A 23,494-nucleotide genomic window follows, 5' to 3' on the forward strand; every position below is an offset into this window, starting at 1 on the left:
TGTAGAAGAAGGGGAAATTTCAACAACTGTGGCTACCATGGACTTCATCTCTTAGGGAAAAGTCCACACTTGCAGCCCTGTTTGCTCATATAGCCAAGAGGTGCATCAGCACACAGTTGCCTAGCAACCCAAGCTTGCCGCAGGAGGCTTGTAGGCCCCAAAGCCTCAAAATCCAGTTGCAGACAAGAGAGTTTTCTCCTGACTGCTACAGATAACACTGCAGATGTGCATGACTGTTTGGAATTTCCAGTGTGTTCATTCTAACCTTAAAGCATTTACACTACTCAGGGAGTGGGGGGAGTTCAAATTTAATCAGAGCTGTTCCATGGGGGTTTTTTTTACCCCATTTCCCTGATCCGAATCTCCTCCCCGCTCACCATGAAACTGCCTTAACCCCACAGCAGGAAATGTCACTGTGGGGAATTTCATTCACCGATTTATATCGGGGTTCCCAAACTGGGATCCAGGGACGCTTCATTCTGGTGGTCCATGACATGTCTGCATGAAGGATTCATACTGATTTTTCACTGTATTTTTATTGCTTCTTCTCTTTCTTACATTGGATTTTATGGTATGACCGTTTGAATTCTATATGGAACGCATGCAGGGTCCAGCACAGCACATTGTTTTTATTTATTTATTTATTATTTTATTTATACCCCACCCTTCCTTCCATCAGGAGCCCAGTTGCTACAACCAGCAGAAAAACCATTCAGCAATCTGGCAAGACCATAAGCAGTCTATGGACAAAAAAAGTTTGGGAACCAGTGCACTAGGTGCATCTCTCTGGGCAGAGCATTCCACTGTTGGGGAGCTACCGCTAAGGCCTTATCTCCAGTTGCCACCCCCACAAAGAAGGGTCTCCAATGACAAACGAAGGGTCTCAGTGGGTTCATGCAGGGAGAGGCAGTTACCATAAGATGGTGAGGTACAAAAAGCTATAAGTAGCACAATGAAGGATATCAATCGGGAGTTCCCAAACTTTTTTCCTCACGGACTTGAAAATTGCTGAGGGCCTTTGCGGACCACTGAACGATTTGTCTCCCCGATGCAGCAATTGTAAGGCGCTGTATAGATCCTGTATGATTTTACAAACATGCCACAGACCCCCTGAACGAAGCTCGCAGACCACCATTTGGAAACCCATGTTGTTGATAGCATTATGTAGTTTCCAGAAAGTGTTTTGAGGGATTAAAGGGCAGTTAAACCTTGATTCAAAGCCTTCAAAAGCAATAAAAGGGTTCATATAATTCTCTTGCCACTCACCCCTTCCAAATGTCTTTATTGTTTTTTTATTTTATTGAAAAATGGACAACATTGCTCCAAGGGGTAGGATGACTCCTTGCCCACCACCCCCATTTTCTATCCCTCCGCCTTTACATCTCTAACATGTTTCCATCCGAATGACTGGCATTTTTTCCTAGTATCCTATACACGCAGTTACAGTATTAAAACATTGCCCATGTCGCTTTTTAGACTTAAAGTGTATACAGCAGCCCTTCCTTTCCAAAATCCTTTATCATCTTTATTTTATTTGTCGACTTCCAAACAAACCTCTCTGGAGATTATGATTTATCCCTATTTTTCAGAAGAGGAAGAGGTCAGGCTCAGCGAACGAGATTCTCCCCAAGTCACAGAATTTGTCCAGGGCATTGGTGGCTTGTCCCCAAAGCGGGGCCTCTTCTCTGCCCCCAAGACTGGGTTGGCGCTTTTCCCAGCTTCCAAACACTTGAAAGTTTTGTCACCGCTGTGGATTCGCTCGTGTCTAATGAGGGTCGACTGGTGGCTAAAGCTTTTCCCGCACTCCGAGCATTTATAGGGCTTTTCACCCGTGTGAGTTCGGTTGTGTGCAATCAGAGATGACCGGTCACTGAAGCTCTTCCCGCAGTCTGAGCAGGAATACGGCTTCTCTCCCGTGTGAGTCCTCTTGTGGGTCGTCAACGTTGACCGGTCGCTGAAACTCTTCCCGCAGTAGGGGCACTTGTAAGGCTTCTCCCCCGTGTGGATTCTCTCGTGCTTGACAAGGTGCGGCCGCTGACTGAAGCTCTTCCCGCAGTCCGAGCACTTGTACGGCTTCTCTCCGGTGTGAGTCCTCTCGTGTAAGATTAAGTGGGATCGCTGGCTGAAGCTTTTCCCACAGTCCAAGCACTTATATGGTTTCTCCCCAGTGTGTATCCTCTGATGAGTAATAAGGACATTTCGTCGGCAAAAGGTTTTCCAGCAGACCGAACATTTGTACTGGGACTCGCCTGTTAGCGTCCTTTCGTGCACGGTAAGATCAGACCTCAGCCTAAGAACTTGCCCCAACTGAACCCCTGCATTCTCCTGCCCACCTTTGAGGATCATTGGCTGCTGCACAACGTTGTCATCGAGATCCTCATACCCTCCCTGAGAATTAATGAATTTCCCCCCTTGTCCTTCCGGGTTGCTTCTCTGCAGGCTCTCAGGTTCCTCCACCGGACAAGCAATGTTCTGCTCAGCTTCTCTTGTCAAAGCTCCAAATGCCTCCAGTTCCTCAGGATTGCCTGGCTGGTTTCGCTGCTTCCGACGAGTCCTCTCAGGACATGCTAGAGTGGGAAAAGAATTCAGACGTGCATATTATTCTTTATTAAAACAGAAAGTGGGCCACAGAACAGAAATATGTATTTATCAATGTCGTTCCCTTCCTCCCCACCCACCCGCAGCCCAATATGCTGCGACTGCCTATTAATACCTCGGGAGATAGTGAACTCTCCTTCGCTGGAGATATTGAAGCAGAGGCTGGATGGCCATTTGTCACAGGTGCTGCAGCTGCATCCTGCACGGCAGATACTGCACTGAGCAGGGGGTTGGACTAGATAACCTCCAAGTTACCTTCCATGATTCCAATATGTGCCATGCTCCTCAACCCAAATGAAAGCATATAGCAAGGATAGCCGATGTGGTGCCCTCCAGACGTCGTTGGACTACCATCCTCCCATGTCACATGGCCATACTGGCTGAGGCTGATGCAAGTTGTAATCCAGAACATCTGGAGGGCACCACGTTGGCTATTTATGCTCCAGCTTGGTTAGATTCATGGCCAGTTTCTTCCACCTGCACTTTAATGGCCAAGGTTGAATTCAGGAACAAGTGACTGACCAGGTTGAATGGGGGTGGTGAATCCAATGAAGGCTGATGCATAGGCCAGAGTTTGGCAGTGTCTGCACGGGCCTTGATTGGTTCCACTAATAGAGAATTTAGAACCTAATTTTCACCTTTTACACAGTGAAAAAAGTGGATAAGACAAAAATCAACTCATTTGAAATGTGTTGTTGGAGGAGAGCTTTGCGCATACCATGGACTGTGAAAAAGACAAATAATTGGGTGTTAGAACAAATGAAACCAGAACTATCACTAGAAGCTAAAATGATGAAACTGAGGTTATCATACTTTGGACACATCATGAGAAGACATGATTCGCTAGAAAAGACAATAATGCTGGGAAAAACAGCAGGGAGTAGAAAAAGAGGAAGGCCAAACAAGAGACGGATTGATTCCATAAAGGAAGCCACAGACCTGAACTTACAAGATCTGAACAGGGTGGTTTATGACAGATGCTCTTGCAGGTCGCTGATTCATAGGGTCACCATAAGTTGTAGTCGACTTGGAGGCACATAACAACTACGTAGCTATCTGCTCAACAGCAGAATCAAATGGTACAAACTGTGCCATCTGGACTTGTAAAGCAGACAGTGTTGACCTGCATGCCCAGGGTTATGTTAACAATCCACAAAGTATGTGAAAAAAGAGCCCGATGCAACCAATTTCTGAGTGACTGTGACCCAGATCCAAATCTTATATGACAGGGATGATTCACGAATGTAGGTCATGCACCAGAGCTGCAACACAGGCTCCCAAAGCAATCAAAATGAGGTCAGTTGAACACATGCAGGGGAGGGCAGATGTGGCAAAGACAGTCCTCCTCATCTAGGGTGCCACTTGGTCACAGGCCGGTCCTTCAAGTTGCCATCCATGCAGCTTCATCCCCATCTGGGACCCTCTTGCTCTGGCCTTGGGCTTGGAGCCAGAGGAGAAAGAGCAGCTGTATCAGACGACGGTGCTGCTGGCTGTGACCCAGACTAGGCTCCTCTGACATCGAGCCTGAGCCTGCTCAGTCTGGAGCTGGTGGCCAGAAGCCCAAAGAACTGAAGCCAAGACCTTCATGATCGCCTTCCTCTGAGCCCAAGGAGTCAGGAGAAGAACGTAAGACAACGCCCTGCAGCTGGATCGGCCCAAAAGCTCATCTAGTCTGGCATCCTACAGCGGCCAACCAGTTGCTCCAATGGGAAGCTCACGAGCAGGACCCAAGTGCACCCGCCCTATCCCCACTTGCGATTCCCCACGGCTGCTATTCAGTCCTACTGCCTCTGACAGTGGAGGTGAGCCTACACACACACAGAGCCACACGTACACAGGCTCCATACGGGACTGGGGCTCCTGCTTGCGTGGGGCTCCAAGGGCCAAGTTAGATGAGATGCCCACTCACGCAGTTAGCAAATGTGTGAATGGCATTTTCAAAGGCTCATCTGGTCCAGCCTCCTGTTCTCACAGTGGCCAACCAGATGCCCCAGTGGGAAGCCGGCAAGCAGGATCTGAGCACAAGAGCCCTCTCCTCACTCACGATTCCCTGCATCTGGCTTTCAGAGGCGTACTGCTTCTGACAGTGGGGGCAGAACACTGCCAACAAGGCTAGTAGCTACTTATCCGGCATGATTTCCTCTCATTTCAATTTGTCTGATTCAGAGGCATGCCCCCCTCTAACCATCCCACCTTTCTCTACAAAGCTTCCTAAAGAGCCATGTTTACCGACAGCGCAATATGATTTTGTCTAGCTTCAATTTGTCAAATCCTCTTTTAAGTTGGAGGGAGGCATCGCTTCATCTTGTGGTAGCCGCTAACCTAACGGCACAGGGGGGAATATACAGAGAAGAGAAGAAATGCTTCTCCGCCTGCGAGAGAGCTGGCCCTTTAAGGATCTTTGTTTTTCTAGCACAGGGCAGGGCTCACAGAAGCGGGAGGTGGGCAGGCCAGAGACAAAGGCTCTTAAGGCCTCAGTTCAGCTTTGGACTGCCATTGAAATATGTAGATGTTGATGATGACAATGACATTTATTTATTTATTTAAATTTTTGTTTATTTATTTATTATTTGATTTATATCCCACCCTTCCTCCCAGCAGGAGTCCAGGGCGGCATCTTTCACCAGCAGGTCCCAGGGCAGATTGCAACTACTCAAAACTCAGTCTGAAAAACAATGATGACAAACGATATTCGCAGGAATAGGGTGGGTCCTGAGAATGCACATCTCACGGGTCAAAGGCCAGGGCAAAGAGGTGAGTCTTCACCATGTTGGAATGGGACAGCAAAGCTTGCAGTTAGTTGCCTGAACTAGCGGGGGGCGCCAGACAGAAAGAGTAACGCTTCCGTGCCTCTCGCTGACAATCTCATAACGTGTTTGTTTGAGCCTCTCTTCTTCCTTTGCTGCTCCTTCGGGGTTGTGAGGGCGTGCCATCCTGAGCTCCCACTCAGAGATGTATGCGGGTTGCAAATAAACCTTAACTTTTTATTTCTCACCTTTACCAGTCGACTTAACAGACTGATTTGTTGCAAGTGCTGTGTAACTCTGCTGACTTCCAGTACAGCTTTTGCTGAAAACTGTAGAGCGATGGTGTCAGACACACCTCTGCATGGAGGGAACTCCACAACTTAGGGGCTGTCCTCAGTGCGCCGATCACCGGACTTGCCTGTTCTCTTGCGGGTACCAGCTGCGGACTGATCGGACCCTGGCCAACTGCTCAGGCTAGCAGCCCTCTCTCAGTGACTTGCCACAGCTCTGACATTGGTCTTTGGGGTTTCAGAGCATCCAACAAGAAACAAAAAAGAAAAGAAATGAAATAAAATAAAAATTAAAACCTTACCAAGCAAGGTGGCATTTCTGTTGGCCTCTTGTTTGACCTCCCTGAAGTGGAGCCTCTGCCAGATCTCTGGTGCTGCCCGCTCTGTCCCAGGGAAGGCCTCCTTGGACAGCATGCAAAACAGGAACAGGGAGGGTCTCAGGTCAAAAGGGGAAGGGCAGGAAGGGCAGAGGGAAGAGTTGGATGCCACATTGCCCAGTTCAGAGCCCACCCTGAACTAGGGCTGCTACCCAATTCAAGGAATCTTAGCCAATTAACTGTATAATTTACTGAGTCAACCAAGGAAATCTTCATGAACATTTGCACAAGGATAAGAACAGGAGCATGTATTCTTTGTTTTTACATGATCTATGCTAAAGGAGTAAAGCATCAACGCATGTTACAAGTGACCTGAACCGGGGAGGGGGGTGATAGACACAAAGGCAATCTATTCATCCCTCTGCTGATTCTTCCTCTAAAGTGTTTGTTTCTTTTTCAGGCTTTTCTCCTCCCCCTTCCTTCTCTTCCTACTTTTGTTCTCAGTTAGTTAGTAATGGCTCCCTGAGTACAAGCCACATGGCTGCTTAAATGTTTCTTTATTCTTTCAACTACCACTCTTAACAGACCATTTATTTCTGCCCTCTGCTGCAATATATACATGTACCATCTTGTCCCCAATGCTGTTTAATGTCTACAATTGCTTTTTAAAAATGTGTTTTTAAATTTGTATATTTGTTTTTAATGTTTTTAATTGTTGTAAACCACCCAGACATCTTCGGCTATGGGGCGGTATACAAATACAATACAATAAATAAATAAATATATGAAGCCACTGGGAGTGGTCATTAGGAGATCTGGGGTGAGGTGTCAGCAGTATGCTGATGATACCCAACTCTATTTCTTGGTAACATCTGAATTGGAAGAGGTCATGCAAGCCCTGGACCAGTGCTTGGACTCTGTGGTGTGCTGGCTGAGGGCCAATAAACTGACTCTGAATCACCTACCCTTTGGAATTCCCTCCCCTTTATCTTTTCAGCGCCTACTAAAGACCTTCCTCTTTCAAGACAGAGACACTGTGGTAGGTGGTTCCTGAGTCAATTGCCTGCTTTAGATGGGGTCATACTTTCTCTGAAAGAGCAGGTTCATAATCTTGGGGTGCTCCCTGGATCCATATTTGTCACTCGAGGCCTAGGTGGCCTCAGTGGCTAGGAGCGCCTTTTACCAGCTTTGGCTGGTTAGACAGCTGTGGCCGTTTCCGGACTAGGATAGCCTGACCACTGTTTTCCATGCACTGGTAGCCTCCAGGCTGGATTACCGTAATGTGCTGTATGTGGGGCTGCCTTTGAGGTTGGTCCAGAAGCTGCAGCTGGTGCAAAATGCAGCGGCGAGACTGCTCACTGGGGCAGAGTATCACCAACATGTTACTCTGCTGCTGAAAGAATTGCACTGGCTGCCCGTTAACTACTGGGCCAAGTTCAAGGTGATGGTTTTGGTGTACAAAGACCTGGACAGCTTGGGACCAGTATACCTGAAAGACTGGCTTACCCCTTATATACCCAGTCAATTATTGTGCTGTGCAGGTGAGAGCCGCCTGCAGATATCTTATCAGGAGATCCGTTTTGCACAACATAGGAAGTGGACCTTTAGTGTTGTGGCATCTGCCATTTGGAATTCCCACCCCTTAAATATACCATGGACTGCAAAAAAGACAAATAATTGGGTGTTAGAACATATTAAACCAGAACTATCACTAGAAGCTAAAATGATGAAACTGAGGTTATCATACTTTGGACACATAATGAGAAGACATGATTCATTAGAAAAGACAAGAATGCTGGAAAAAACAGAAGGGAGTAGAAAAAGAGGAAGACCAAACAAGAGATGGATTGATTCCATAAAGGAAGCCACAGACCTGAACTTACAAGATCTGAACAGGGTGGTTCACGACAGATGCTATTGGAGGTTGCTGATTCATAGGTCGCCATAAGTCGTAGTCGACTTGAAGGCACATAACAACAACAAATATTAGACAGGCGCCATCTCTGTTATCTTTTCAGCACCTACCGAAGACCTTCGTCTTTCAACAAGCCTTTTAAGTAGAGCCCTTATCCCAGTCTGCATCTGTGCTGGAATTGTTTCTAAATATGTTTTTAATTTTTTTAAAAGATGTTTATTTCTATAGATGTTTTTAAGGTTTTTATCATTTGTTTGCCACCCTGGGCTCCTTCTGGGAGGAAGGGATTTAACATGAATTTAATAAATAAATAAATAGTAGGCATCATCTGAGAATAATTTCTAATTTGTTTCCAAGTTCAGTTTAAAGCGCTGGCACCAGTCTTTAAAGCCAGCAGGGTGCCCTGCAGATGTTGCTGGACTCCAAACTCTGATCGGCAGCAGCCAGCATGGCCAATGGTCAGGGATGATGGCAGCTAGAGTCCAGCAACATCTGAGGTTGCCCAGCCTGGGACCTACACCCGTATGAACCTATCAAAACCCCAAGGTCAGCCTCAGAGGTCCTGTTCTCTCTCTCCCAGGCTGCGCTTCTCATCAGCCCTGCTCCTCACTCTTCTTGTGCACTTTTGCCTGGCCAGAATGCGTCCTTTAACTCTGGCAATGGATAAAGAGGAGGACATGCCGGTTGAGGGGAACTCGGCACAGACAATTGGTGGCTGTACCGTGTTCCGGTCCTCCCCACATCCACAGGATTGCTGGTAGTTCTATCAGCCAACTCTCGGATCTCCAGTTGCTGCTTCTTAATGCCAGATCGGTAAATAATAAAGCTTCCCTCATCCATGATTTAATTGTGGATGAGGCGGCCGATCTGGCGTTTATTACTGAGACATGGGTGAGCGATCTGGGAGGCATTAATCTCTCCCAGCTGTGCCCACCTGGGTACTCGGTTCAGCATCTGGGTAGATCCGAGGGTCGGGGAGGGGGAATCGCTGTGGTCTATAGAAGTTCCATCCCTCTCATTAGGCACCCTATCCAGGTAGCTAATGGTCTGGAGTGTCTCCATATTACGTTGGGCCAGCGAGACAGACTGGGAATACTGTTGGTGTACCGTCCACCCTGCTGCCCAACAGCCTCCCTAACTGAGCTGACGGAGGTGGTCTCGGGTTTGGTGTTGTGATCCCCCAAATTTATGGTATTGGGGGATCTCAACATTCATGCCGAGACCGCTTTGTCTGGGGCGGCTCAGGACTTCATGGCCTCCATGACAGCCATGGGGCTGTCTCAATTTCTTACTGGCCCTACGCATATTTCGGGGCACACTCTAGACTTAATTTTTGCTACTGGAGCAGGGGATGGTGATCTGGGAGTGAAGGATTTTACATCTATTCCTCTGTCATGGACAGATCATCGCCTATTGAGGTGTAGGCTCACAATGTTTTCTCCCCTCTGCAAGGGTGGAGGACCTATTAAGATGGTCCGCCCCCGGAGACTAATGAATCCTGAAGGTTTTCAGAAGGCTCTGGGGAGTTTTCCGGCTGATAAAACTGACGCTCCTGTCGAAACCCTGGTCAATCTGTGGAATACGGAAATGACCCAGGCAGTTGACACGATCGCCCCGGTGCGCCCTCTCCTCTGCAGAGCTCAATTGGCTCCGTGGTTTACCTCGGAGCTAAGAGTGATGAAGCAAGAAAGGAGACGGCTTGAGTGCAAATGGAGACGAACTCCCGACGGCTGTGGTCTTGCACTTGTGAAGATCTCTACCAAGCTCTATGTGAAGGCGGTGAGGGCAGCGAAGAAGCAGTACTTTGCTGCCTCCATTCAGTCATCTTCTAACCACCCAGCGGAACTTTATAAGGTTGTTCGGGGACTTTTACACTCTGGTCCTCAGAACGCAATAATACCATCAATAGCCCGCTGTAATGAGTTTGCGAGACACTTCCAAGATAAGATCGCAAACATCCGCCGGGACCTTGACTCCAATATTGTAGCAGTTGAGCCTAATGAGGTGTCCGGAGCACAGTCCTGTCCTGTTTTATTGGATGAATTTCAGTTGGTTCAGCTCGAGGACGTGGACAAGGTGCTTGGACAGGTGCGGGCGACCACTTCTGCTCTGGATCCTTGCCCCTCATGGCTAATAAAAGCTAGCAGGAACGGAACAGCCGGATGGGCCAAGGAGGTGATCAATGCCTCTTTACGAGAGGGAGTGGTACCACCCTGCCTGAAACAGGCGGTGGTGAGACCGCTCCTAAAGAAAACCTCCTTGGACCCTGAAAATCTTGACAACTATAGACCGGTAGCAAATGTTCCGTTCCTGGGCAAGGTTTTAGAGCGTGTGGTCGCTCACCAGCTCCAGGCTCTCTTGGATGAAACTGATTATCTGGATCCATGTCAATCGGGCTTTCGGCCGGGGTTTGGTACAGAAACAGCCTTGGTCGCCCTGTATGATGACCTCTGTCGGGAGAAAGACAGAGGGAGTGTAACTCTGTTGGTTCTCCTTGATCTCTCAGCGGCTTTTGATACCATCGACCATGGTATCCTTCTCGGACGTCTTGCGGACTTAGGAGTTGGAGGCACTGCTTGGCGGTGGCTGTGCTCCTACCTCAAGAATCATCTCCAGAAGCTGGTGCTTGGGGAGCATTACTCGAGTCCCTGGATACTCCAATATGGGGTCCCACAGGGTTCAGTTCTGTCCCCCATGCTCTTTAATATCTATATGAAGCTGCTGGGCGAGGTCATTAGGAGATTTGGAGTGCGTTTCCAGCAATATGCTGATGATACGCAGCTCTACTTCTCCTTTTCATCTTCTTCAGGTGAGGCTGTTAATGTACTAAACCACTGCCTGGCCGCAATAATGGACTGGATGAGAGCTAATAAACTGAGACTCAATCCTGACAAGACTGAGATGCTGTTGGTGGGGGGGGCTCTCTGCCCAGATGGTTGATGTCCGACCTGCCCTAGATGGGGTTACACTCCCCCTAAAGGAGCAGGTCCGTAGTTTGGGGGTCTTATTAGATCCGCTCCTGTCACTGGAGGCTCAAGTAGCCTCGGTGGCACGGAATGCGTTCTACCAGCTTCGGCTGGTAGCCCAACTACGACCCTATCTGGATAGGGAGAACCTTGCCACAGTTATCCATGCTCTGGTAACCTCTAGATTGGACTACTGTAATGCACTCTACGTAGGGTTACCTCTGAAGACGGTTCGGAAACTTCAGCTGGTGCAGAATGCTGTGGCCAGAGTTCTTACTGGGACAAAAAAAATTGATCATATAACACCTGTCCTGGCCCAGCTGCACTGGCTACCAATATGTTTCCGGGCCAGATTCAAAGTGTTGGTTCTTACCTATAAAGCCCTTAACGGCATCGGACCGCAATACCTGGCAGAACGCCTCTCCCGCTATGTGCCTACCCAGTGGCTGCGCTCGACGTCGAAGGCCCTTCTCCGTGTCCCAACGCATAGGGAGGCACGGAGAACGATAACTAGAGCTAGGGCCTTCTCAGTGGTGGCCCCCGAACTATGGAACGCCCTCCCTGATGAGATACGCCTGGCGCCTTCTTTGCTATCTTTTCGGCGCCAGGTAAAGACCTACCTCTTCGCCCAGGCATTTTAAAAATTTTAAAATTTGAATTGAAAATTGAAAATTTTTAATTATGTTTTATTGTGTTTTTGTATTTTAACCTGTTTTATTATGCTGTACACCGCCCTGGGAGCTTATTGCTATAGGGCGGTCTAAAAATGTAATAAAATAAAATAAAAATAAATAAATAAAGATGTATGTGGAAAAAGACAAATTTACATTTGTTGCTCAGCCCACTTTTGTCTCTAGCCCTGCCCACCTCTGGCATGTGGCCTGCCCAGAAAGGAAAGTGGCCCTTGGGTTCCCCAGCCCCTGGACTAGATAGAATCTTTCTCCTTGATATGCTAGATCTCTACTTGCAAGGTTTTTTTAAAAAGTAGGAGAGCTCTGAAAACGAACATTCCCCACCTGTGACTTGGTTTGATGTATTCCATGTCTACTACCTGCAGGTACAGACCAGGACATTATTTTTTTTTGGGGGGGGGTACGAAAGGGAAGGTTAAAATAAAAGTTGAAGATGGAAATCTTCAAACTGCGTCCAGTTCTGGTCTCCGCACTTCAAGAAGGATGCAGACAAACTGGAACAGGTTCAGAGGAGGGCAACAAGAATGATCAGGGGACTGGAAACCAAGCCCTATGAGGAGAGACTGAAAGAACTGGGCATATTTAGCCTGGAGAAGAGAAGACTGAGGGGAGATATGACAGGACTCTTTAAGTACTTGAAAGGTTGCCACACAGAGGAGGGCCAAGATCTCTTCTCGATCGTCCCAAAGTGCAGGACACGGAATAATGGACTCAAGTTGCAGGAAGCCAGATTTCGGCTGAACATCAGGAAAAGCTTCCTAACTGTTCGAGCCATATGCCAATGGAACCAATTACCTAGAGAGGTAGTGGGCTCTCTGACACTGGAGGCATTCAGGAGGCAGCTGGGAAGCCATCTGTCGGGAATGCTTTGATTTGGATTCCTGCAGTGAGCAGGGAGGTGGACTGGATGGCCTTATAGGCCCCTTCCAACTCTACTATTCTATGATTTTGTGATCACTGACAGAGAACACGGGCCTCGGCTGAAGAAGGCTCCCCACCCATTTTATGCTGCTGCTCTTTTATGTTGTGGTAGTTTAATTTGTTACTGTTTTTATGAAGTTTGCCCTTGTTTTATTTTCCATACGCAGCCCTGTGACCGCTAAGGTGAAGGACAGCACAGAAATATTCACACAAATAAAAAGAATACATAAATAAATACTCTCAATCCGCCAGAGCAAACCATATTAAGTTCCCTCACCTTCCCTGCATGCCTGTCGTCCTCCTGCTGCCTCAATAGGAAATCCTCAGCCAGGGCGATGACTTGGGGGCAGGTCTCCGGGCAACATTCCCTCACCCAGCTCTGCATCTCTGGGGGCAAGATGGTCAGGAACTGCTCCAGGATCACCAGCTCCAGGATCTGCTCCTTGGTGTGCCTCTCCGGCTTCAGCCACCCACGGCAAAGGTGCCAGAGCCGGCTGCAAGCCTCTCGGGGGCCCTTGACCTCCTGGTAGCCGAACCGTCGGAAGCGCTGGCGCTGTGTGTCAGAGTCAGCAGCTTCCTCCTCTTCTTCCTCCTCCACTTCCAGAATCTCTTCCTTCACTTTCCCACGCTCCTCCTTCTCTTTGGCTGCCTGTTGGGTTTCTCTGCTGGGGCCTGGCAGGGGAGGGCTCACCATCTCTCTCCTCAGATGCGGCCTGGTGTTGGCCGTTCCCTCAGGAGGAGGCAGGGCGGCTTGGGCCTCGTCCCGTAACGCCGACGTCCGCTGGTGCGGATTTCTCCCGTCCGAGTGGGAGGACTCCATTGCTTTGAGGAACTCCTGAAGCTGGGCCTCCCACGGCTGCTGCGGCCCCTTCTGCGACTCCCACTTAACGTGGCCTGGCATGTTTCTCTCCCAGAATCCCCCAGTATTCCTGGCCTGCATGACGCGAGGGCCTTTCCCCACTTCAGCTGGGTCTGGCTCCTCTACTTTCATCCTCTCTTTCAGCACAGCCCGGGACGGTAGACTTAAGGCTGAAGTATCTCCTCGCCTGGTTGCCATTTTCCTTTCCTTTCTCAAGCCAGTCCCGCAAAAATCTTTTCACTGCAAAAATGTGAAAAATGCTTCAGGGGGGACCTTAGGCAAGAGAGGGATGTCCAGAGAAATATTCTTCTTCCTGAGAATGGGAAGGAAAAAGAGTAACCATCACAAGGAATCAGAGCCAGCCTTGGCTTCTTTTGGAGATGCAGGATATAAATTTGATCAATGAAACAAAACCTAGAGTAGAGGCAGGGAGTTTTCTTCAGCTTGAGGGCCATATTCCTGCTGAGGAATATTTCAGGGGCCTCATGCCGGTTGGTGGGTGTGGCCAGAGGTAAAGGGGCGGAGCAATAGATGGGCTTCTTGCCTTTATATAATCGGCCTCATTCCTGCCCTGGAAAATTCTGAGGTTTCTATACAGTCAAGCAGGTGGCATTATCAGCTGCCCCTTTCAAGGCCCCTTTCCAGCTCTAGGATTCTATGAAGCACAATTTGACAAGCGCTGTCATGCCCGCCCGACCCTCAGGGTCCCGGGAACATGCATCAGGCTCAGACCCCCACCCTTAGGGAAATGAGACTGGAACCGAAAAGCTATTACTCCACCCTTGCCAAGGCTGTGTACGCTCACAACAACCCTGCAAGGTAGAAGGTAGGCTGCCACCACCCCTGTATACTGGTCCACTCAGAGCCAGGGGATCTCTGAGCCCAGAAGGTATATAAAACCAAGGTCCTAAAAGGCAAGAGTCACAGTTACACTCCTTGCCAGGCACCTCTGGTTTAACACTTAAAATCCAAGCTTTTAACTTCCTAACCCTCTTTGGTAGTGAGTGACTGAGATTGGGTCAAAACACTGAATTTAGAACCACCCCTTCTCTCAAATGAACACACCAGGTTAAATAGAAGTAGCTTGATTAAAATATATAAGTGCACATATCATATAGCAGCAAGTAATCCTTTAAGACCATTCACCCAACAGGGGTTTAGGTTCTTACAAGAGAATTCATACACACAACAAGAAAATAATAAACTAGCTCACCTAACTACTTACATACGAGGTAGTTGGTTGCGTGGCACCTCTCCTAAGAGAGATGGATGTTCAACATAAAGCAATGGAACCAGACATAGGTTGCCTTCCCATAAGCAACCCCAGGAACCATAAGGCAGAAAAGGTTTGGAACTCTGGTGCCAGTCAGCATAGGCAGAGAACAGAGAACAAAGGCTGTGGGTCCCTAGCCCTATACTTAAGGGAAAAAGATCCTAACGGTCCAAGATTAATTGACCAATCAGGAATTGACTGATGTAACTTTCTTCTCGATGTTTCTCACATTTTCGCGCCTTCAGGCCCCCCTCCCAACGGTGTTTTCCAACTGCATAGGCCAAGGATGACCTTGGGTGCCAGGCACTTGCTAATCAGCAAAGATAAACAGGTGCAGCTTGTTAAGGCTTCTTCTAACCGTCTTCAGCTGGGAAAATGAAACTTAACTTTGCAAATTGGCAAGGCCTGTCTTTTCTGACTATAACCATCTCCCAGAGTCCCTTACTGGAACCAAAGTGTTGTCATCAGATTTCTAATAACTCATGACCATTACAGGTTCATGACACGCCCCTTTTTGGGAAGATGATGTCAGAACTCTGAATAGTTCTGCGTCATCGCCACAGCAACCAGGAATAAGGGAACAATCAGAAAAAAGAATTCCATCATCAATACAATACAGCATATAAAAAAGAAAAAGAAAAAACAATTTAATACATTTTAAGCAAGTGAGCTACTTCTTGTCTTATGCCTTCTAATTAAGTTCAAAGTTACAACATAACAAACAATAAAGGAGAAAAAAAAAAGAAATAAGGGACCCCTAAAACACCCCCCCAAAAAAAGAAAACTTTATTATATAAAAAAAAAATAAAAAAATAGAATAAAAAATGGGGTGATCCAAAACTGGTCCAAGTTCAAAAAAGGTCATAAGCCGTAAAATCTTTAAAAAGTCCATAAAACATGTTAAAAGCGTAAAAGAGTAAAACAAGGTCTAAAAACGGTCCAGAGGTCATCAGAGCCGGGAAATCAGTCAGTGGAATAGGCATGAATCAAATATCAATCAACTGGAATAGATAGGCGAGATAGAGCATCAGCTACTATATTATCACGCCCCTTTATGAACTGAATTGTAAAATCAAAATCTTGGAGGGCCAGACTCCAACGTAACAATTTTTGGTTGGAGTTTTTCATCCTGTTCAACCAACACAAAGGAGAATGGTCTGTCTGCAATTGGAAATGACGTCCCCATAGGTACGGGCGTAACTTATCAAGAGCCCAAACCAAAGCAAGACACTCCTTTTCAATGGTAGCCAAATTGCGCTCTCTTGGAAGCAATTTCTTACTAATGTATGCAATAGGGTGCAATTCTCCAGCAGCATCTTCCTGGAGCAAAGCAGCTCCAAGCCCAAAGTTAGAAGCATCCGTCTGAACTACAAAAGGGCTTGAAAAATCAGGAGCTTTCAAAACAGGATAGTTTATCAACATCGTCTTTAAAGCATCAAAAGCACTTTGACATTTATCAGTCCAAATGACACGCATTGGCATAGTCTTTTTGCACAGTTCAGTTAGAGGGGTAGCAACACTACTAAAATGTGGAGCAAATTTTCTGTAATAGCCGGCTAACCCCAAAAAAGATTGAACCTGTTTCTTGGTCTTAGGGACAGGCCAATTTTGAATAGCTTCGATCTTAGCCTCTAGGGGTTTGACACAATCCTGCCCCACCCTGTGGCCCAAATACACAACTTCCCCCAGACCAAATTGACATTTCTGCGCTTTGATGGTTAGTCCAGCGGCCTGCAGTTGCTGTAAAACAATTCTCAAATGGTTCAAATGCGACTTCCAGTCAGGGCTAAAGATGGCCAGATCGTCCAGATACGCACAAGAAAATTCACCTAGGCCATTAATCACAGAATTAATAAGCCTCATGAACGTGGCTGGGGCATTTCGAAGTCCGAATGGGAGAACCTTGAACTGGAACAAGCCCATATGCGTGACAAAAGCAGATTTCACAGCAGCGTCCCCATCTAGAGGCACTTGCCAATATCCCTTAGTTAAATCCAGTGTAGTGATGTATTTTGCTGCTCCCAGTCTTTCTATTAAATGGTCCATCCTAGGCAAAGGATACGGATCCACTTGGGAAATCTGGTTCAGCTTCCTGTAATCCACACAGAAACGCACTTCATTAGCTTCCCGTTTAGCCACTAGCACAATAGGGGAGGACCAGGGACTGGTAGAGGGTTCAATAACTCCCATTTCCAGCATAGCTTGGATTTCCCTCTCTACCACTTCTGCATTTCGTCCTATAACTCGGTACGGAGAAGCTTGCATAGGGGGATGATCCCTGGTGTTAATAGAATGAATAGCCAAGTCAGTTCTTCCAGGCTTACTGGAAAACATAGGTTTAAAGTCCATCAGAATTTGAACTAATTGCCTTCGTTGCTCCTGAGTCAAACCTTCGGGCAGGGTAATTTCAGTTATCCCCCCTGCTTGTTGACTCTCTGTAACCAAATCCAAAGAATCCTCTGCAAATTCACACGCCTTGGTACAGGCCCTAATTAAATGTCTATTAGGAGGCTCAGATTCCTCCGCTGGTAATAAAACAGCCGAGTTAACTTCTGTTTTGCTTTTACAACCTTGAAGGCTTTCCTTCCTTTTTAGAACTGTCTTAGTTCCTTGAGAGCCAACAGGCGGCACTTTACATTCCATCAGCCCCCCTCCCCTGGGCTGCAAAAGCGAACTTTCTTTCTGCAGCTTAGGCAAGCACACAGCCCGTTCCTTTAAAGCCTTAGCTTCTCTCCCACTACCTTTCCAGGTGTCTAACAAGACTTGAGACTTAGCAAGAGCATCCCTCTCCGCCCTACGTTCAGTCTCTTTATGGTGCAGGAAGAGCAGGTCTGTTCCTATCAAAACGTCCCACAAACTGTTGGTTGAATGAACTAGAACTCTATGGCGCCCAGTCCAATTCTTGTATGAAAGCACTAGCTCGGCCACACGAGCTTGCACAGCCCTGGGTCCATAAGCCGTGACAGTCACTTGTAAGTCAGGGACATATTGCTCTGGCTTCACCAAGTGTTCAGCAACACTGGAGAGCTCTGCGCCCGAATCTACCCGTCCCATGACCTGAATACAGTTAACATATATGGGTTCTGAGAACTGCGTTTGAACCCATTCCTTGCATTCCGATGAAAGAGGTTCTGGACAGTCCCTCCCTTGCAGCAAACCATCCTTTTCTTCTCCCTCTTGGCCCCCGGATATATTTTGTACAACACTCACCGACAGGGCTTTAACAACTGGTCCACGAGGGGTCTCAGGACGGTCTTGGGAATTTGGGGCAGAAAATACAAAATCCGATTCTGCTCCTTCATTCTCCTTGGCTGATGACCATGAAGAAAGTTCAGGAGGTTCCGCTCCAGGGGACGTTAAGTCTCTCACGCGTGCAACTGGAGCAACCTTTGGGTTCTTCCTTCCAGCAGGATTGGGCTTAGACAAGGTTTTAGAACAGGAATTAGCCTTATGACCAATTTGCCCACATTTAAAGCAGATTATTTCTCCACGGGGCTTCTCTTGCAATGCAGCCTCGGGCCGGGCGGAAGGTACTTTGAAGTAGCCAGCAGGCCCCCCTTTCTCTTCCTTCGCCGGTTGCCCTGGTTTCTGCATACCTGCGATCTCTCGCCTCGGCGGTTTCACAGGAACGTACTCCGGTCTCCGAAACAAAGTATACTTTTCTCCAGCTCTGTTTTTAAACATACGATCTGCTAGCATGCCTGCTTCAGTCAGAGAGCGGGGCTGCTGGTCTCTGACCAGAGCCATCAAATCTCGAGGGAGGCGTCTGTAAAACAGTTCTTTTGCAAACAGATCTAAAACCTCCTCTCGGGTTACAGCCTCGGCTGTGTCAGCCCAACGTTCCACATTTCTGCCCATCCGTGCAGCAAAGGCTGAGAAGCTTTCCCGAGACTTCTTCTGGTCTGCTTCTAAATGCCGAAAACAATCTTCTGATGTTAGCGCAAAGTGAGACTTGGCTAAAGCATAAAAGTAGTCAAAATCATCTGCATACTCCAGTGGCAAAGAGTTCAACAGTTCTCTCAACTCGCCTTCAGTATTAATGCGTAAAGCACTCATCCAGTACTTTTTAGGCACACCTTGATCTCTACAAGAGTGAGCAAAAACTTGGAAGAAGGTAAAAATGTCATCTGTCTCACGAAAGGTCGGAAAGGATTTTTTATGGAGGTCTGGTCTTCCTCCTCGCGGTTGTTGCATCTCACGAGCAAAGCTTTCCCTACTCCGGCGATCTTCCTCCATAGCCTTGAACTGCAGGGACAACAGCTTCATTTGCTTAGCCAGGTAGCGCTGCATGCTCCTAGGCAGCTCTTCCTCATCCAAATCTGATTCCTCCTCATCTTCGCTATCCTCAGTTTGCTTAGACACGAACTCCTTGTCATCCACAGAAGGCTGAGGTATAAACGACAGAGCAGCAGCGCCTTCTTCCAGCTGAACAAGCTGACTAGGCAACGCAGTGTCTGCCAGGAGCACATCCTCGGCTCCATTCTTTTGAGATCTGGTTTTTATCTTTTGCGACATTCTGCACTAACCTTACTACCCAAAGTAACAAACAATTGTGTCAGAAGTCTCTTTAAAATTTACAACTTGCTGCAATGCACTTATCTCACACAGCGTGTTCACTTAAGAGCAGGAATGGCTTCGATCCTCACCACTGCCAGCCATGTCATGCCCGCCCGACCCTCAGGGTCCCGGGAACATGCATCAGGCTCAGACCCCCACCCTTAGGGAAATGAGACTGGAACCGAAAAGCTATTACTCCACCCTTGCCAAGGCTGTGTACGCTCACAACAACCCTGCAAGGTAGAAGGTAGGCTGCCACCACCCCTGTATACTGGTCCACTCAGAGCCAGGGGATCTCTGAGCCCAGAAGGTATATAAAACCAAGGTCCTAAAAGGCAAGAGTCACAGTTACACTCCTTGCCAGGCACCTCTGGTTTAACACTTAAAATCCAAGCTTTTAACTTCCTAACCCTCTTTGGTAGTGAGTGACTGAGATTGGGTCAAAACACTGAATTTAGAACCACCCCTTCTCTCAAATGAACACACCAGGTTAAATAGAAGTAGCTTGATTAAAATATATAAGTGCACATATCATATAGCAGCAAGTAATCCTTTAAGACCATTCACCCAACAGGGGTTTAGGTTCTTACAAGAGAATTCATACACACAACAAGAAAATAATAAACTAGCTCACCTAACTACTTACATACGAGGTAGTTGGTTGCGTGGCACCTCTCCTAAGAGAGATGGATGTTCAACATAAAGCAATGGAACCAGACATAGGTTGCCTTCCCATAAGCAACCCCAGGAACCATAAGGCAGAAAAGGTTTGGAACTCTGGTGCCAGTCAGCATAGGCAGAGAACAGAGAACAAAGGCTGTGGGTCCCTAGCCCTATACTTAAGGGAAAAAGATCCTAACGGTCCAAGATTAATTGACCAATCAGGAATTGACTGATGTAACTTTCTTCTCGATGTTTCTCACATTTTCGCGCCTTCAGGCCCCCCTCCCAACGGTGTTTTCCAACTGCATAGGCCAAGGATGACCTTGGGTGCCAGGCACTTGCTAATCAGCAAAGATAAACAGGTGCAGCTTGTTAAGGCTTCTTCTAACCGTCTTCAGCTGGGAAAATGAAACTTAACTTTGCAAATTGGCAAGGCCTGTCTTTTCTGACTATAACCATCTCCCAGAGTCCCTTACTGGAACCAAAGTGTTGTCATCAGATTTCTAATAACTCATGACCATTACAGGTTCATGACAAGCGCCATTCAGCACTTATGAGAAATCCATTTTTTAGTGTGGCAGACACCTTTATTGCACTGTTTTCGACACCCACTAAAACCTTTTTTTCTTACTACACAGACATGTAAATTCATTACGTACATTTGGGTTTTTTTAATAAACTGCCAAATTCATCTACATCTTGATAAATTTAATTGCGTCTGTTGATAAAGTTTTTTATTGCTATTTTTAATGAATATTTTATACCATTTTATGTAAACCGCTTAAGGTTTGTTTTTATTAAGCAATATATAAAATGTTGCTAAATAAAATAATAATAAATTATCTGTCTTTCTATCCCACCTAGAGAGATAAAGAGTCTTTTCCTTTCTTTTTTACATCTGTTGGACAAAAGTATCATTAAAAAAACATTGTCCTTAGAATAAGGGTGGCAAAAGGTTGAATGATGAAAGATACAGGCTCCAGTTACAGAGCCAGGGTGGTTTAGGGATGCCAACTGACCAAGAGGCCTGGCCTGCTCCTGTGCCTTTATACCAGAGAGGGTTGTGATCAGCAGAAATCAACAAAATATCTAGCCTTCAGCAGAAGCCAAAAGGCCTGGCCTGAGGGTGAAGAACATCTCGTCCTCCCAGTCACTTTCTGCTCCTTTATTGTTTATTTATGAGAGGAAGCAACACCAGTGTAAGCTTAAATCTTTGGCCCAGAGGAGAAGCCCCGCTTCAGAGCCAGCAGGAGACTTCAGGCCCCTGTTGGTATTATTTTTTGCGGGTGTATTCTGCAACATGTCACTGATGCAACAACAGTGCACCTGCATTGCGCAGGGGGTTGGACTTGATGGCCTTACAGGCCCCTTCCAACTCTACTATTCTATGATTCTATGATACTGGAGCATCCACACTCCATTCTGCTTTCTTTGTGGTCCTATGATGCTTTCCCAATGTTATCGTACTATTCATGCTTGAAAGTTCCCTCCCTCAAAAAAGGAGGCGGTCTTCCAGATATTTGGGGCCTAAGCCATTTAGGACAGGGGTTCCCAAACTTTTTTCCCCATGGGCCACATGAATTTTGCTGAGGGTCTTGGCAGACCACTTAATATATATATTTTTTGCCTGTTGTAGCAATTGTAATTGTAATCCGTTGGCTGGATTTTGTATGATTTTCATTGTTTCTTTTATTTCTTATATGTTACTGTATTTCACAGAATTCAGATTGTAAGAAATAAGAAAAGCAATTAAAATCAATTTGAATAGTTAATTCAGCCAATGAAGCTGAATGTTGGAAGATTCAGGACAGACCAAAGAAAGCATTTCTTCACACAGCGTATAATTCACCTGTGGAATTTGCTCCCACAAGAGGCAGTGATGGCTCCCAACTTGGATGGCTGTGCAAGAGGATTAAACAAATTCATGGAGGATAAGGCTTTCAAGGGCTAGCTGTAATGACTGGGTTCTGCCTCCACAGTCGGAGGCGGGATGCTTCTGAATACCAGTTGCTGCAAAACGTAGGAGGGGGAATGCTCTTTGTACTCGGCTCCTGCTTGCAGGCTTCCCAAGGGCAACTGGTTGGCCACTGTAAGAACAGGATGCTGGATTAAGTGGGCCACTTCTTACATTCTTATGTCCTTAATGTGATGGATGTGCCATCTTCAACCACAAATGCAAAGCCATGCCAAGGACAACCTGAATGAACTTCACAGACCACAGTTTGGGAACTCCTGGTTTAGGGCATTAAACACCAACATGAGCATCTAGTCCAGTATCATCTACTGTGACTAGCAGCTGCTCTCCAGGGTCTGGGGCACAGAGACATCTTCTCCATCACCTCCTCTCCGAAATCCTTTATTAAGAAGAGAGGCTAGGGATTAAACTTGCCATGTTCTGCATGCAAAGGACAGGCTCTCTCTCTCACTGATCTCTCGGCACTCACTTAATAATCGCTTTTTATAATTTTAGCAGAAAAATATGCAAATAAAATACACTTCAAAAATAAACTTAAAAACGGGAAATCATTAAAAAAACCCACAAACCACCACTACAAAGTACTTTTAATTGCCTTTCATCATTATATATACAAGCCACAGTACAACAGAGTAAAATAAAATACAAGCCATAATAGAATATATCCAAAGGGTGCCTACCTGCAAATGGAGGCAGGGCTCCTGTACCTTTAATTATTTGTATAAAAAAGGGGGCTTTCACCAGGTGTAACTTGCATGAGAAGCTGCGTTTGCTGCAATCCTCTATTCTACGCAACTATTGTGAAAGGTGCAAGAGCCCTGTACTCTTTCGCATCTCGTCACCCGATTACATTCATATTCAATAAAATGATAAAAGGTAAAAGGTAAGAATTCCAGCAAGGTTATCACTCCATATTAGGTACATATATACAGGAATCTGTGTTTAGATGGAGGCTGCACTAAAGAGTTCACTAGTCCTCAAGGAATTGTTGGGGGGGAAATAACATCTGAAAAGAAAGACTCCCACGCATTTCTACTGACTCACCTAATCCCTTCAGCAAGGTTTTTTTCCCCTCTCTGCCCTTCTTTAATTTAGCCTTGGCCGCGCATGAGAAATTCAAACTCCACTTGGGTTTCCCACAGTAGAAGAAAGAGGAAGCGATAATAGAGACGGGGAAAAATCCATAGAGAAGAAGAGAAGAGTGACACGTCTCATGGTTTGCATAGCAAACTTCCGGGTTAACATTGGAGAAGCCATTTTAAAAATGTCACTCGCGGCCGACGTAGCTGTCCCTACATATCAATGGAGAGAAATCCAGGATTTTACTGTAGTTGCGGAGTTTCCACCCAGAAACAAAAAGGAGCAAAAAAAAAAAAATGATTTTATGTTCTTTCTAATTCGAGTATTTTTTAAAAGGATTTCAAAATAGCCTTTCCAGTTCAAATCCCAATGCAAATCCCTATATTACATGTTGTCGGGGGGGGGCGCTGTAGCTAAGAAAGTGGTTTAGGACAACGCTGCAGAGTTATCCAAAAGTTAATATTGCAGGTTGGGGACCAGCCTGAGTTTGAGATAGTGTTTGCAGCAACAACCACCCTGCAATGTAGTACACTATATCTTTATGCCCGGTTGGAGGTTAGGTTGGAACGAAGAGGCCACCATACAAAGCCCTCTGCAGTGTAGTTCAGTGCATTTCTCATATCCCTACGTTACAGGTTGAG

The 23,494-nt window shown here is 46.6% G+C and overlaps 1 protein-coding gene across 4 annotated transcripts; it reads right to left on the reverse strand.

Moving 5' to 3' along the window:
* Positions 1 to 870: 870 nt before the first annotated feature.
* LOC133381213 (zinc finger and SCAN domain-containing protein 31-like) lies at positions 871 to 22,975 on the reverse strand. Of its 4 annotated transcripts, none has more exons than XM_061619981.1 (4): positions 22,818 to 22,975; positions 12,724 to 13,618; positions 5,938 to 6,037; positions 871 to 2,567 (listed from the first exon to the last, which is right to left on the reverse strand). In XM_061619981.1, exons 2-4 carry the CDS (start codon positions 13,501 to 13,503, stop codon positions 1,579 to 1,581), a joined length of 1,869 nt encoding a protein of 622 aa, XP_061475965.1. In that variant the 5' UTR covers positions 13,504 to 13,618; positions 22,818 to 22,975; the 3' UTR covers positions 871 to 1,578. The 4 variants fall into 4 exon arrangements, 3 of the variants coding, with proteins under 3 accessions (XP_061475965.1, XP_061475967.1, XP_061475966.1); XM_061619983.1 differs by lacking the exon at positions 22,818 to 22,975 and adding an exon at positions 22,454 to 22,763; XM_061619982.1 differs by lacking the exon at positions 22,818 to 22,975 and adding an exon at positions 14,531 to 14,670.
* Positions 22,976 to 23,494: the final 519 nt, after the last annotated feature.

This window comes from Rhineura floridana, chromosome 3 (assembly GCF_030035675.1).
Source record: "Rhineura floridana isolate rRhiFlo1 chromosome 3, rRhiFlo1.hap2, whole genome shotgun sequence".
Taxonomy (NCBI): Eukaryota; Metazoa; Chordata; class Lepidosauria; order Squamata; family Rhineuridae; genus Rhineura; species Rhineura floridana.

What these genes read in the sequence shown, in the direction of transcription:
- LOC133381213 (XM_061619981.1), bottom strand. Translation starts at nt 13,503, where the DNA reads ATGGCAACCAGGCGAGGAGATACTTCAGCCTTAAGTCTACCGTCCCGG. An exon ending in ACGACAGGCATGCAGGGAAG is followed by an intron (nt 6,038 to 12,723) that starts GTGAGGGAACTT and finishes ATGCTGTCCAAG; the next exon opens with GAGGCCTTCCCTGGGACAGA. An exon ending in CAGAAATGCCACCTTGCTTG is followed by an intron (nt 2,568 to 5,937) that starts GTAAGGTTTTAA and finishes TTCCCACTCTAG; the next exon opens with CATGTCCTGAGAGGACTCGT.